General features: G+C 39.4%; 3 protein-coding genes across 3 annotated transcripts; 2 read left to right on the plus strand and 1 right to left on the minus strand.

Moving 5' to 3' along the window:
- The first annotated feature begins 1641 nt into the window (after positions 1 to 1641).
- LOC106340919 (probable WRKY transcription factor 24) lies at positions 1642 to 3299 on the plus strand. The gene is made up of 2 exons (XM_013779747.1): positions 1642 to 2104; positions 2985 to 3299. Exons 1-2 carry the CDS (start codon positions 1761 to 1763, stop codon positions 3169 to 3171), a joined length of 531 nt encoding a protein of 176 aa, XP_013635201.1. The 5' UTR covers positions 1642 to 1760; the 3' UTR covers positions 3172 to 3299.
- A 140-nt stretch (positions 3300 to 3439) lies between these two features.
- LOC106337665 (E3 SUMO-protein ligase pli1) lies at positions 3440 to 7390 on the minus strand. The gene is made up of 15 exons (XM_013776787.1): positions 7124 to 7390; positions 6965 to 7037; positions 6805 to 6870; positions 6588 to 6653; positions 6424 to 6506; positions 6244 to 6295; positions 6081 to 6152; positions 5800 to 5867; positions 5665 to 5713; positions 5399 to 5585; positions 5264 to 5315; positions 5128 to 5179; positions 4904 to 5020; positions 4209 to 4805; positions 3440 to 4143 (listed from the first exon to the last, which is right to left on the minus strand). The coding sequence occupies exons 1-15, from the start codon at positions 7303 to 7305 to the stop codon at positions 3688 to 3690; spliced, it is 2172 nt and encodes a 723-aa protein (XP_013632241.1). The 5' UTR covers positions 7306 to 7390; the 3' UTR covers positions 3440 to 3687.
- A 5141-nt stretch (positions 7391 to 12531) lies between these two features.
- On the plus strand, positions 12532 to 15397 carry LOC106341580 (probable receptor-like protein kinase At5g39030). The gene is given in 2 exon segments (XM_013780313.1): positions 12532 to 13300; positions 13302 to 15397. Coding segments are annotated over 2 exon segments (2448 nt in total). The 5' UTR covers positions 12532 to 12575; the 3' UTR covers positions 15025 to 15397.
- Positions 15398 to 16544: the final 1147 nt, after the last annotated feature.

Genomic DNA, 16544 nt, shown 5'->3' on the forward strand with positions numbered 1-16544 from the left:
TTCCGAGGAAACAGGGTTTGGGGTAACAATGTGATCGATCGATTAGATTATCCCATCGGTCGATGTGGATATCCAATAGATCGAATGAACAAAATCTCGAACGTCGATCGATGGGATAATCTCATCGATCGATCACATTGTTACGCTTTGGTCCATCTTAGTGATCGATCGATGCGTTTTTGGACATAAATCCATCGATCGATCCGTTTATAAAAAAACATTCGAGATTTTGAAACCTCAAACACTAGTTCCTCGGAATTTCCTCGGAATATACCGACCGAATTCCGAGGAAATTCCGAGGATTTCATTTTCCGTCGGAATGTCCGTCAGAATACCGATGTTTTCTTGTAGTGGATGAAAAATATTTCAGGATTAAGTGTTTGAGACAAAATACTTTTAAAATTAATGATTTATCAGAAAGTGATAATGTGATAGTAAGAATACAACACAGAAAAATAATAATGACTATAGATCGGTAAGCAAATCATTCAAACCACCGAAAAATAACATATCATTTGTTGCATGAGAAGGTATCCACGTACCAAAAGAACATGTGTGGGAGTTCATTAACCGTACGTGGATGGTATGTTTGCCTATCTATAAACAATAACGTCAAAAGTGCTAACGCAAAAACGTATATAATTTAAATAAAATCTAAAATATTATCATAAAATAATTTTATTGAAATGGTAAACGCGTCTAAAAAACTAATTAGCTAACACGTACTCTTTAGATGTTCCATATAATCAAATGGGGCTAATTAGTTTATGAGTCAAATGAGATTCTTACCCACTACAACCATAATTATATGATTTAAGTTGAATTAGTCGTTTGTCCGTAGAGCCACGCCGCTTCATTTCCATGAATAATGTAAGTAATTTAATATAGGCTATAGTTTATATAGGTCACTCTGATAATATTTCGTATTTATCACCACTAGTAAATAATGTGTTTATTCATCATCCCTCACTCAATTCTGAGATAAACTTCGTCATAAAATATTGACATAACAGAGTCAGTTCTGATATAAACCCGAATAAAGGTAGTTTGTTCCAAATGAATAAACGTAAAACATGTAACTAGTATTTTTAGAAATCCTTTTTTCAAAAAAAAAACTAGTATTTTTCATTTTTTTGGCTTGGACATAGACCACTCTACTGACCAATTGATTTGGAGTTGAAGCTCTTCACATTGTGACAATGAGATTTTGCTTTGGGTACTGTGGGGTAAATGTAGGTTTGGTCAGTATCAAAAAACCAATAAGAAAATCGTATTTTCTACTATATTTTATCGCACGTAAGAATTATATATTTTTTTGTTTTACCGTAATGCTTGTAACTCTAAAATCTAAATGTTATTGTTCCAAAAAAAACTCTAAATGTTCCTTCCTAAACATCTAGATCCTTGACCAAAAGTTTTATTTGACTGAATGGTTTACTAATGAGGTACGTTGATGGGGTAATATTCTCAACAGAAATTTAAAGATGACGACATATGTGATTATATACAATCTCTCAAGTATTCCAAAAAAAACAATCTCTCACATCTAAAAGGGAGAAAAGGAAAGAGATAGTAAAAGATGAAGATAATAGTATAAAGTTTATTAACACATGCAAGGAACTAAATGGAAGTAAAAGGCAGTTGAACAAAAGATTAGGTGAACTTAGTTGGCCCCAATTCCCCTTTTACTCTTACTTCTTTAGAATCGAACCTTACGCATCTATACATATAGTGAGGAAGAAAAATACATAGAGCACAAGATGGAAAGACAAGACATAATTCCTCCTACGTTAAGCCTAGACGTCGAAAACAACGACAAGACCTTCTCTTCTTTTGTTGATGAAACCCTAATGATGATGCCTTCGTTAGCACTTCCTGGAGAAGTAGAGCCTTCTTCATCTTCTTGGTGTCCAACGAGTTTTCATATGCCTACGCAGCCCCCTGAGAATGATCAAATCGGGGATCAAGGGAAGAAGAAAGATAAGAGATCGAGGAAAGTTCCAAGGATTGAGTTTCATACGAGGAGTGATGATGATGTTCTTGATGATGGTTATCGTTGGAGAAAGTATGGCCAGAAATCTGTCAAGAACAATGGCCATCCAAGGTGCGTACTAACACATTCATATCCTTGAATTTGTATATATATGTTCATGCATCATATATAAACACATGCATGTATACATGTGAATCGATAACGTTATTAAAGTATATATCCAACACATGGAATGCTTGACCAAAAAATCTTCATGGCCTGAAAACATTATAGCTAAACAACCGGCAGGATTTAGTTTTGTCTTAACACTAAACGATACCTATAGACAAAACCTTTTAGTTTTGTTTATTTTTTTCTATAAGATAGTGGTTTTCATATAAACTATATGAAGATACATCTTTTCGACTTGTATGGTCATACAAAGATAGAGTAATTTTTAATAAATTAATAATGGTAGAAATATACTATTTTATTGTTGTAATGTAAAGTTATTAATTAAAGAAATATTTTTAGCTTTTATTTTTAAAATATTTTATATTTAAGTAAAGAAACATTTGATTTTTAAAATTAAATTATTTTATATTTTATGTATATTGATTTCTAGAACACAAATACGTTTTTGATTGACATATAATTCATTTTATTGAAAAAACAAACAATAAAATATTCTATGTATCCTTATAAAAAAATTTATATATATTTACTAATTAATTATGTTTTTAATGATCATATATTTACTATTATTTTATCCAATTGTATATACTAGTCTAAATCGTAAACGATTTTTTTTATTAATTTATCAAATATTAATTTAGAGAATTTATACTGTACTATCATAACTCTTATCTAAAGTCGAGAGTCTTATTATAATATATTGGTTGATATACGGATGTATGGAATTATGAGCAAAACAAATGATTCATTTATCATATGAAAATAATCTAAACAATAGATCAAACCACAAAAATTAATTATTTGTCACAAAATGCAGGAGCTATTACAGATGTACGTACCACACATGCAACGTGAAGAAACAAGTGCAAAGATTAGCAAAAGATCCAAAAATCATCGTAACAACTTATGAAGGCATTCATAACCATCCTTGTGAGAAACTCATGGAGACTCTTAATCCTCTCCTCAGACAGCTCCAGTTCCTCTCCAGTTTTTCTAATCTTTGAGTAATTATGTCAATTTAATACTTCTGTTGTAATTAATGTAAAGCTGATTATGGTTCTAATCACACCCGCTACCCAACATCTCCCAGAGAGAAAAGTATATAGAACAAAACAAAAATTTAACAGTTATGATTGTTTTGTTCAGATCTATTGATTTATTTGTCTGCCCTTGGTAAGATTTGTTGATTTTAACTAGCTTCAATTTGGCATGTACCTTCAAATCTAAGTCTTACATAATTAAATATAGATTTCATACATTGATCCACCTCAACTAATTAGGAAGCTATTTGAAAAATAAAGACTGCTCCTAAGATTCGCCATTTGTGGGATCGTTGTGTGGAATACAACAGTACTGCCAACATTTATTTGTTCTTCATCATAACAAGTTAGCATAAAACTAAATACCCCCAACTAAAGACCAAGTCCATGAAATGCGCATAGTGATGATAAGTCACAAAAGCTCATTCTGATAGAGTTGTCTGTCCTAATTAAGCATTAACTTTCCCTTGTTCTAGCCTCTCAAGTTCTCCATGGTGCTGTCGGTCCAGAAGGCCTCGTGAAGGCCGGAGGGGCGGTTGAAAAAGGCGGCTGAGTCTGAGATGTATGAACAGGTGGTGTCTGCGCCGGTTGTGAACCGTGAAGCCTAGTCTGAGACTGTTGGGTAGGTCGGATGATCATGTGGTCAAGAGCAGGGGAATATGAACCGGGCGTAATACTGCCTCGCATCCTTGGACGCCAGTTGGTTGAATCAGGAGTAACCGAGTCCACATCCATTAGGTCACTGATTCGGGAAACTGATTGAATAGGGGGACTGCTCGGGCGCTGCGTCTGAGTGGTTACATGGCCACTGTTTAGACTTCTCACAAAATAACTGTTAGGCTGGCCAGAGAGTACTCTAGGGATACGCGGAGGCTGAGCCAAAGATGGAACATTCCCAGGAGACTGGCTCGTAACTTGAACTGGTTGCCTCCGGCTCTGCAAGAAAGACATATCATCAACATATGAATACTCACTTGAGAGGAGAAAGTAGATACACTAACCTGTGATGAACTTGTCATTAAAGGTCTCTGACTAGAGATTCTATTAAGATATGTTCCGGCGGGAGTAACAGGCGAAGCATGAACCTGGGAGAGTTGAGGAGACGGAAAGACGGTGGAAGTAGTAGCTGGTGTCTCTCCTGGAGATGGTACCTGTGAGAATGACGCAGGTACAGGTGTTGGATCTTGAGGCATTGGTATTTGAGAGTATTCTTGACCAGTTCCAGTACTCAACTGATCTAGCATCACCTGGTCAAGTGATATCACATCAGAGAAGTTAAACACAGCGCAGTAATCTTCGGCTGCAGGATCTTTGCTTCCGTTGTTGTTATTAGATTGACCCTGAGCATCTGCAAGGTGAGGCTTCTGGTCCACAACCTTGTTGGTGTTACCAAATAGTTCAATATCAGCATCATTCTCATCATCCCCAGTAAGATCTAAGACAACTGGACCAGCATTGAACAAGCTATTTGGGTCTTCAAGATCATGGATTACATCACGAACAGGTTCCTCGTTCCCATTATTTTCCCTTCCAACCTTCCATGTACCACCAGCATGGATGATTACATCAGCAGCCTTGTGCCCCGCTTCTTTTAATATCTGAGAGCATATGATATGGACAAGTTATATCTATATTAAGATGCAAATACAAAAATGTAGCAAGCAGTAAGCAAATCACAGTATAGAGAGATACTTGCCTTGACCATGTTTTGATCTAAACGGATCTCTGGGTAGGAAACAGGTTGATTGCAGTGAGGGCAGCGCCAGGATGGTTTTCTCATGTTTATGTAGACATAATTCGAGAAATCAAAACACTGCAGCAGGAAAAAAAATTACTATATTACTAACAAAGATTGAGAGAGTTACACAGTGTCTTCAGAAAGAGTCTTTCAACTCTGTAGTTATCAAAATCCTAGATCACCTGAAGATGTTTACACAACTGGCCCTTGACTGGAAGCTTTATTCGGCTGTGACTGTTTTAATATAAGACTAAAATTAACGACCAAAGACAATCATAACATAACAAAGTAGTAAATAAAAAGAGGCAAAAGTAGTACCTGATAGGACATCTGAGAGATACTCGTGATGGCCCCTCAATGATGTCAGAATCTATACACAAACCAAAAAAAAATCATTAAGGATTTGCAGTGCATAAAAAAAATCATTACTCTCATCTTATGATCTTGAATTACCTGGAGTTGACTCTACAGCTCCGGACTGAATGTACTCTTCAAGAACTGGTTTTTCAGGTGGCAGTGCTGTTCCCGTAAAAGCGATTACAATGATGTAATGGCCCTTGGAATCTCCCATAACTTGTAAGAGGTTTGTTCCATATTTGAGGATGGCAGTAACATTTGTTGGGAGTTGAGGCCCCGAATCCTGAATAGAAATAAACATTGACAATATATATATAACTAGTTCAGATAACAAAATTCCATTAAGAACTAATTGCACACACCATTGAGATGTTAACTCTCTTGTCCACCACCTTTCCATTTAACATGAAGCTGCAATTGTGGCACAAAGGCCATAGAAGTTAAATAGAATCATATTTGGTGTCACTGACGAAAAATAGCAAAGTCTTTTGTCTTACCTGACTTCCTGAGGATTTATAAGACAGGCAGACGTGTCTATGTTGTCTGTCTGGACGACAAATAGCCGCTGAAGAGCAAACAATAATGTGGAGTAAGTGCTAACCAAAAGGCACAGACAAAATGAAATAAAGATTTAAAATGTATATTAAAGAAAGGACTGATAGATAAAAAGCAAGCTAACAGTCAGTGAGTAAAATACATGAACATAACCACCTAATTGCACAGATATGAATAGAATTCAATATGAAATGATATCATGACTACAGACAAGCATACATACAATTCTCTCTTTAGGAGAATGCGGCATATTCTTGGAGATATGAAAATCATGTGCAAGCATTGTATAGCCAGCCTGCCATGTGAGGAAAACAACAATGAAAAAGAGCACAGTTAGAGGATAGCATATCCGAAGTAGAAGTTGAAAACAGAAGATAAAGCATCACCTTCACTTGAAAAGAAACAAGAACATGGCCAAGCTTCACAAATGGATAGAACCTGGCATCCATCAGAAAGAAACGCAAAGTAAGTTTCGAGTAACTAGTCAAATTAGTTTACTGCATCGCTTAGGTTGCTTGATAGTAAAGAGCCACGTTGTTATAAGGAGGGTGAAAGCAAAACCTAACCTCTCCATGATCTGCGAGAATGTACCACCAGGACTTTGAATAGCAAGGCTCGTGTTTTCAGGAGTCCCAAAACCATTCTTCATCTGAATAAGAAGGAAAACATTATCACCCACACATAATCTGCTATTAGATTAAAACGAGGATTAGGAAGAAGACAGACAGACCTGATCAGCAAGAGCGATGAGCTCTTGACCCTCGCTGTCCGGAAACCACCCCAGTTTACAAGCATGCTGTTCATAGAAGATGACAAAGTCTAAAACTTAAGCGTGAGACCAAGTGAAATAAAAGCAAAAGTGGCATCCTTTCATTATTCAGACAAGAGAAGCACATTTTGCAGATTACAAATCCAAAACTACAAAAGTGGCGTTTCTCTGATGTTACCTTGACGGAGATCATGAGCACCATAACCGCAGTCTTAGTGTACACATCGTTTCTATACATGCACACCTACACACACCAAGGCACTATCAGTACACCAACAATGGCCTCAAAGTCACAATATTTATATCACAGCAGAATCAGCTAAGAAGAGAAAACTCACCTGTTTAAGCAAGGAGGGAAGATTCTCAACCTCTTTCGGGATTTCGTTATTCGCTATCGCAAAATCAATTCCTCTGTGCATCCCCAATATCCAATCGATTACAAAACCAAAATAAAAACAGACTGAAACTGAAAATGAAAATGCAATAGAAGATGTTACTTGGCGAGAGAGATGCAGCAGATTTGGAACTCTTTAACGTCGCTCTTGCTTCCTGCTTGAATGTGGAAAGCTAGCCGTTGCGTCACCGAGGCCAAACGGAAGGAGTTAACCAGAGCTGCTGCCGCCTTCTCCGGTAACCCTGTTCCATCCACCGGACGTACCGTCTTAGACGTAGACGACATAGTGCGGTTTTGAAAGAATGAATATCAAAAGCTTCCTCTTTCGCTATCGATTGAGCCGGTGAATTACAGTTACGTCTGTTCGTTCAGTCGAGAGAGAATCCCAATCCCGACGTAAAAACTATTGGGCTTTTATTAGGCCTTTGAAAATTTAAGCCCAAATTGATAGACGTTATTTACGACTGACTTTTCGTTTGTGAGCATTTGTGTTTGTTTCTTGGTCAGTCAAACTCATGAGAGTCACTCGTAACAAATATGGCTTTGTTATAAATTAAGCATTGAAATGATCATCCACTTCTTTACCAAACTCAAGCACTATGATCATCCACTCCTTTACCAACTCAAGCACTATGATCATCTACTCATCAAACACTATGATCACCCACTCATTTACCAAATTAAGCACTATCTTTGTTATTTTATGTATTGTTGTTCACTATAAATACCATCACTCATCTCACTCTTTTGTACACCAAAAACAAGAACAAGAGTTTATAATCAAAGAACCATTACATCTTCTTCTTCTTCCTTATAATAAACTCTCTCCCTTATACTAGTGTTATTTGCTTCCTACGGATATTAAATTCTACTCTTATTTAAATTTCTCGATACTATAAATTATAAGTTATTTCATAACACGTTATCAGCACGATCACTCTGCGATTCAGTAAAATTTATTTGTATAATTTATACCATGTTATAATGGTCGGTATACCGCCTCTACTATTATTTATATCATGTTATAATGGCCGGAATACCGCCTATATTATTTACTAGTAATTTAATTTATTTATTGGTCGGCCGAGCCGCCTTATATCCTGTTTATTATTTATTGGTCGGCCGAGCCGCCTTATATCCTGTTTATTATTTATTGGTCGGCCGAGCCGCCTTATATCCTGTTTATTATTTATTGGTCGGCCGAGCCGCCTTATATCCTGTTTATTATTTATTGGTCGGCCGAGCCGCCTTATATCCTGTTTATTATTTATTGGTCGGCCGAGCCGCCTTATATCCTGTTTATTATTTATTGGTCGGCCGAGCCGCCTTATATCCTGTTTATTATTTATTGGTCGGCCGAGCCGCCTTATATCCTGTTTATTATTTATTGGTCGGCCGAGCCGCCTTATATCCTGTTTATTATTTATTGGTCGGCCGAGCCGCCTTATATCCTGTTTATTATTTATTGGTCGGCCGAGCCGCCTTATATCCTGTTTATTATTTATTGGTCGGCCGAGCCGCCTTATATCCTGTTTATTATTTATTGGTCGGCCGAGCCGCCTTATATCCTGTTTATTATTTATTGGTCGGCCGAGCCGCCTTATATCCTGTTTATTATTTATTGGTCGGCCGAGCCGCCTTATATCCTGTTTATTATTTATTGGTCGGCCGAGCCGCCTTATATCCTGTTTATTATTTATTGGTCGGCCGAGCCGCCTTATATCCTGTTTATTATTTATTGGTCGGCCGAGCCGCCTTATATCCTGTTTATTATTTATTGGTCGGCCGAGCCGCCTTATATCCTGTTTATTATTTATTGGTCGGCCGAGCCGCCTTATATCCTGTTTATTATTTATTGGTCGGCCGAGCCGCCTTATATCCTGTTTATTATTTATTGGTCGGCCGAGCCGCCTTATATCCTGTTTATTATTTATTGGTCGGCCGAGCCGCCTTATATCCTGTTTATTATTTATTGGTCGGCCGAGCCGCCTTATATCCTGTTTATTATTTATTGGTCGGCCGAGCCGCCTTATATCCTGTTTATTATTTATTGGTCGGCCGAGCCGCCTTATATCCTGTTTATTATTTATTGGTCGGCCGAGCCGCCTTATATCCTGTTTATTATTTATTGGTCGGCCGAGCCGCCTTATATCCTGTTTATTATTTATTGGTCGGCCGAGCCGCCTTATATCCTGTTTATTATTTATTGGTCGGCCGAGCCGCCTTATATCCTGTTTATTATTTATTGGTCGGCCGAGCCGCCTTATATCCTGTTTATTATTTATTGGTCGGCCGAGCCGCCTTATATCCTGTTTATTATTTATTGGTCGGCCGAGCCGCCTTATATCCTGTTTATTATTTATTGGTCGGCCGAGCCGCCTTATATCCTGTTTATTATTTATTGGTCGGCCGAGCCGCCTTATATCCTGTTTATTATTTATTGGTCGGCCGAGCCGCCTTATATCCTGTTTATTATTTATTGGTCGGCCGAGCCGCCTTATATCCTGTTTATTATTTATTGGTCGGCCGAGCCGCCTTATATCCTGTTTATTATTTATTGGTCGGCCGAGCCGCCTTATATCCTGTTTATTATTTATTGGTCGGCCGAGCCGCCTTATATCCTGTTTATTATTTATTGGTCGGCCGAGCCGCCTTATATCCTGTTTATTATTTATTGGTCGGCCGAGCCGCCTTATATCCTGTTTATTATTTATTGGTCGGCCGAGCCGCCTTATATCCTGTTTATTATTTATTGGTCGGCCGAGCCGCCTTATATCCTGTTTATTATTTATTGGTCGGCCGAGCCGCCTTATATCCTGTTTATTATTTATTGGTCGGCCGAGCCGCCTTATATCCTGTTTATTATTTATTGGTCGGCCGAGCCGCCTTATATCCTGTTTATTATTTATTGGTCGGCCGAGCCGCCTTATATCCTGTTTATTATTTATTGGTCGGCCGAGCCGCCTTATATCCTGTTTATTATTTATTGGTCGGCCGAGCCGCCTTATATCCTGTTTATTATTTATTGGTCGGCCGAGCCGCCTTATATCCTGTTTATTATTTATTGGTCGGCCGAGCCGCCTTATATCCTGTTTATTATTTATTGGTCGGCCGAGCCGCCTTATATCCTGTTTATTATTTATTGGTCGGCCGAGCCGCCTTATATCCTGTTTATTATTTATTGGTCGGCCGAGCCGCCTTATATCCTGTTTATTATTTATTGGTCGGCCGAGCCGCCTTATATCCTGTTTATTATTTATTGGTCGGCCGAGCCGCCTTATATCCTGTTTATTATTTATTGGTCGGCCGAGCCGCCTTATATCCTGTTTATTATTTATTGGTCGGCCGAGCCGCCTTATATCCTGTTTATTATTTATTGGTCGGCCGAGCCGCCTTATATCCTGTTTATTATTTATTGGTCGGCCGAGCCGCCTTATATCCTGTTTATTATTTATTGGTCGGCCGAGCCGCCTTATATCCTGTTTATTATTTATTGGTCGGCCGAGCCGCCTTATATCCTGTTTATTATTTATTGGTCGGCCGAGCCGCCTTATATCCTGTTTATTATTTATTGGTCGGCCGAGCCGCCTTATATCCTGTTTATTATTTATTGGTCGGCCGAGCCGCCTTATATCCTGTTTATTATTTATTGGTCGGCCGAGCCGCCTTATATCCTGTTTATTATTTATTGGTCGGCCGAGCCGCCTTATATCCTGTTTATTATTTATTGGTCGGCCGAGCCGCCTTATATCCTGTTTATTATTTATTGGTCGGCCGAGCCGCCTTATATCCTGTTTATTATTTATTGGTCGGCCGAGCCGCCTTATATCCTGTTTATTATTTATTGGTCGGCCGAGCCGCCTTATATCCTGTTTATTATTTATTGGTCGGCCGAGCCGCCTTATATCCTGTTTATTATTTATTGGTCGGCCGAGCCGCCTTATATCCTGTTTATTATTTATTGGTCGGCCGAGCCGCCTTATATCCTGTTTATTATTTATTGGTCGGCCGAGCCGCCTTATATCCTGTTTATTATTTATTGGTCGGCCGAGCCGCCTTATATCCTGTTTATTATTTATTGGTCGGCCGAGCCGCCTTATATCCTGTTTATTATTTATTGGTCGGCCGAGCCGCCTTATATCCTGTTTATTATTTATTGGTCGGCCGAGCCGCCTTATATCCTGTTTATTATTTATTGGTCGGCCGAGCCGCCTTATATCCTGTTTATTATTTATTGGTCGGCCGAGCCGCCTTATATCCTGTTTATTATTTATTGGTCGGCCGAGCCGCCTTATATCCTGTTTATTATTTATTGGTCGGCCGAGCCGCCTTATATCCTGTTTATTATTTATTGGTCGGCCGAGCCGCCTTATATCCTGTTTATTATTTATTGGTCGGCCGAGCCGCCTTATATCCTGTTTATTATTTATTGGTCGGCCGAGCCGCCTTATATCCTGTTTATTATTTATTGGTCGGCCGAGCCGCCTTATATCCTGTTTATTATTTATTGGTCGGCCGAGCCGCCTTATATCCTGTTTATTATTTATTGGTCGGCCGAGCCGCCTTATATCCTGTTTATTATTTATTGGTCGGCCGAGCCGCCTTATATCCTGTTTATTATTTATTGGTCGGCCGAGCCGCCTTATATCCTGTTTATTATTTATTGGTCGGCCGAGCCGCCTTATATCCTGTTTATTATTTATTGGTCGGCCGAGCCGCCTTATATCCTGTTTATTATTTATTGGTCGGCCGAGCCGCCTTATATCCTGTTTATTATTTATTGGTCGGCCGAGCCGCCTTATATCCTGTTTATTATTTATTGGTCGGCCGAGCCGCCTTATATCCTGTTTATTATTTATTGGTCGGCCGAGCCGCCTTATATCCTGTTTATTATTTATTGGTCGGCCGAGCCGCCTTATATCCTGTTTATTATTTATTGGTCGGCCGAGCCGCCTTATATCCTGTTTATTATTTATTGGTCGGCCGAGCCGCCTTATATCCTGTTTATTATTTATTGGTCGGCCGAGCCGCCTTATATCCTGTTTATTATTTATTGGTCGGCCGAGCCGCCTTATATCCTGTTTATTATTTATTGGTCGGCCGAGCCGCCTTATATCCTGTTTATTATTTATTGGTCGGCCGAGCCGCCTTATATCCTGTTTATTATTTATTGGTCGGCCGAGCCGCCTTATATCCTGTTTATTATTTATTGGTCGGCCGAGCCGCCTTATATCCTGTTTATTATTTATTGGTCGGCCGAGCCGCCTTATATCCTGTTTATTATTTATTGGTCGGCCGAGCCGCCTTATATCCTGTTTATTATTTATTGGTCGGCCGAGCCGCCTTATATCCTGTTTATTATTTATTGGTCGGCCGAGCCGCCTTATATCCTGTTTATTATTTATTGGTCGGCCGAGCCGCCTTATATCCTGTTTATTATTTATTGGTCGGCCGCTAGAAATTATTGGCTCATCTCTCATCTTCTTCTTCTTCTTCTTCTTGTTGTTCTTGTTTTCTTCCTATTCCTCTTTAACTTTTTTTTATCAAAAGATCCTATGATCTTTAACGTTTTGTTCGGTTTATCTATTCTCGTTTCGGCCACCCTCCGAGGAGAAGGAGCAACGGCGGCGTATGATCCCACCGATGTCTTTCTCATCAATTGTGGTGCTACCTCCGATACCAACGACACCAGCGGCCGAACCTGGACGACAGAGTACGGAAAGCTTGTGCGGTCGAACTTAGACAACCTGTCGTTTGCTGCAAATGCTTCATACCAAGACGTTGAGGCTTCTCAGGTTCCTTTCACGGAAGCTCGGATCTTCCGATCTGAGTTCACTTACAAATTCCAAGTCTCTCCAGGCTGGAAATTCCTCCGGTTATACTTCTACCCGACCCGTTACGGATCCGACTTCAGTTCCAACAGTTTTTTCTTCTCTGTCACCGTCGACGGTTTAACTCTCTTGAAGAACTTTAACGCCGATTTAACGGTAAGGACTCTCAAACCGGAATCAAAATATTTGGTCAAAGAGTTTATCGTTACGGCTTACAAAACTCTCAGGCTCACGTTCACGCCCTCTCCGGATTCGTTAGCTTTCGTTAACGGCGTGGAGATTGTCTCCATTCCTGATGGTTTTTACACAAAGGGTGGGTTTGATGACAAAATAACAAACGTGGGTTCCAGCATTGACTTCGTGGTAGATGACGGGATAGCATTGGAGACCGTTTACCGCTTGAACGTCGGAGGACATATGGTTTCTGTAGTCAACGACACAGGAATGTTCCGATGATGATTTCCTTCTCGGTGAGGATTCAGGAATCATACCAGTGGTACCGGGTGGGAAAATAAACTACACAGAGAAGACTCCCGCTTACGTTGCCCCGGATGATGTGTACAAGACGTCTCGAACGATGGGGAACGTCATCAACCGTAGACTTAACCAGAATTTCAGCATGACGTGGCTCTTTACAGTTGATGCTGGGTTTCTATACCTAGTTAGGCTTCATTTTTGTGAGACTCTAGCCGAAGTGCACGGACCGGGCCAACGTGTCTTCACCATCTTCATCAGGAATCAGATTGCAAAGCTTGAAATGGATGTGGTTGAGATGAGCGGTGGTTCTCGAATTCCGATGTATCTAGATTTCAGTGTATATGTGGGTTCTGAAAGTGGTCTTAGACCTGATCTACGACTTGACTTGCATCCTTACACGGAAAATGCCCCAAAGTATTATGATGCTATTCTGAATGGTGTAGAGATTCTGAAGCTGATCAATGATGATGGTATTGTTGGACCAAATCCAAAGCTTGTAATGTCCGGGGGAGAATCACATGTGACTGGACATAAACGGGTCGTTACAATAACACTCATAGCTGTCGGTTCTGCGACTGGACTGGTGTCTATCATTGTTTTACTCATCTTGTTGGTGCAACGTCAGATAAAGAGGAAGAAATATAGGCAGAACAATAGTGTGGCTATGTTCAAGGTCCTACTTAAACATTACACTTATGCAGAAGTGAAGAAAATTACAAAATCATTTTCACATATGATTGGAAAAGGAGGATTTGGAACTGTTTATGGTGGAAACCTTTGTAATGGTCGTAAGGTTGCAGTTAATGTATTAAAGGATTCAACGGGAAATGGAGAAGATTTCATCAACGAAGTTGCAAGCATGAGCCAAACATCTCACATAAACATTGTTTCTCTGCTTGGTTTTTGCTATGGAGGGTCCAAAAGGGCGATTGTATATGAGTTTCTCGAGAATGGGTCTCTGGATCAGTTTATCTCTAGAAAGAAGCCTTTGACTCTGGATGTGACAACTCTATATGGAATCGCGCTAGGCGTTGCTCGGGGATTGGAGTACTTGCACTATGGCTGCAAATCAAGAATTGTCCATTTCGACATTAAACCTCAAAACATTCTGTTAGATGGTAATCTTTGTCCTAAAGTCTCAGACTTTGGCCTTGCTAAACTATGTGAAAAAAGAGAAAGCATTGTGTCATTGATAGACACAAGAGGAACTATAGGTTACATTGCACCTGAGGTGTTCTCAAGAATGTACGGTGGAATCTCCTATAAGTCTGATGTGTATAGCTATGGAATGCTGGTGATCGAGATGTTGGGGGCAAGAAGCAAAGAAATAGTTGAAACCGCGGATTCCAACGCTACTTCGGCATACTTTCCTGATTGGATCTATAACGATCTTGAAAATGGACAACAAACGTGGATACTCGGAGATGAAGTAACTATGGAGGAAAACGAGATTGCAAAGAAGATGATATTGGTGAGTCTCTGGTGTATTCAACCATGCCCAATGGAACGTCCACCCATGAACAGAGTTGTTGAGATGTTAGAAGGAAGTTTGGATTCTCTTGAAATTCCCCCTAAACCTTCTATGCATATTTCCAGAGGGTTGGTTACTGATCAATCTTCTTCTCTTCCTTTATTTTCTCATGGCGAGGAGGAAGCTGGAGGAAATACTGAAACCTTTGATTCTATAAATATTTAGCGCAAAATATGTTTTTGATGATTCTATAGAAAGAAGTCCAAATAACAAAGATAGATTGTAAGAAAAACTTTAATATTCTTTATTAAAAGAATGTTCAAAAACTACAACTGCCTTTATGTTTCTCCTTGTGTGAAATATATACAAGACCCATAGCGTCCACATTGTATTTGCTGTTACTTTTGGGTAAAGTTGGCACGACCGACTCATGTGCTATTTTAGTTTTCATCATCAAAACTCAAAAGTAATATGTATTCCCAAATCGCGGAGGACAAGAAACAACAACACCAATTGGAATTGGGGAAATTGGGAATGTATGTTATATAGAGAATAGATCGCATCGATAACCAGCTCTGATATCAAATGAAAAACCTATAACGTTGATAGTACGAAAGATCAAAGAGAGGAGATTTTTCTTCAACTAATACCTTTATTAGAAATCATCTGAACAAACTTTATTATCTTATTCAATTAAATTTATGTGACACCACACAACTTGTGTATAAAAATGACCAATTCTTAACCATCCAAGTAATTTCTAGCAATAACAGTTGTTTCTCTCATAAGAAACCTCACTCACCAAAAACCCTAAATTTGTGTTCTTTTGATCGTGCTCTGTAACCTCTTCCAACGGCAAACTCCATTAGGTGTGCTTCAATATATATACTATAATATTTCCATTTTTTAATATATGTTTTTTTCTTCGGTGTCACATCACCACTCCAAAATCGCAATCTTCTTTGTTTACTTGCATGATGTCTTGCATATTTTCATTGTTTTATCCATTCATCCATGAGCATTTTCATCATATAGATTAGGATTTAGCCATGTCTAGGTTGCATTTTGCATTCATTGTCCTTATTAGGTATTGGAGTGTGCCATGGAGTGATTTGAGATGTTTGGGAGCATTATGATCCAAAAGGGGGTGAAAGATGAGCATGGATGGAGCCTTTAGAGAAATCTTCTGTTGCTAAGATTTTGTGGAGACACAGCAAATTGAGTTAGCTTTCTAATGGAAGTGGTTTCAAGTCATTTGAAGATGTAATGAAGGAGTTACGACCAATTTACTAGAGGCATATCCACCCCGTTCGAGCGTCCTAGAGCGACCTCTCAGAGCGACCTACCAAGGTCGCTCCCGGCCAGAGCGACCAGCCCAGAGCGACTATCTCAAGTCACTCCAGCCAGAGCGACCAGCCAGAGCGACCAGCTCAAGTCACTCGCGTTTTGACGGGGCGAGACACGAAGAGACGCGTCTGGAGCGACTTCCTGGAGCGACCTTGGTAGGTCGCTCCGCGTGTTTTTCTTGGACGATTTTTATGTTATTTCAGGGGCCTTTTGGTCATTTGTTTTGTTGTTTTACATTGCCTAAACCTAAGTTAAGTACTTTTGTAAGCGATGGGAGGCAAATGAATCCTTTTTTGCTGAAGAACAACTAGTAAAAACTTCTTTTGATTCAGATTTCATTGCTTTCATCTAGTGTTCTTGTTGATTTCTTATCTATTTCTCTACATGATTAATCTGAA

The sequence above is a fragment of the Brassica oleracea genome, chromosome C4, assembly GCF_000695525.1.
Source record: "Brassica oleracea var. oleracea cultivar TO1000 chromosome C4, BOL, whole genome shotgun sequence".
NCBI lineage: Eukaryota > Viridiplantae > Streptophyta > Magnoliopsida > Brassicales > Brassicaceae > Brassica > Brassica oleracea.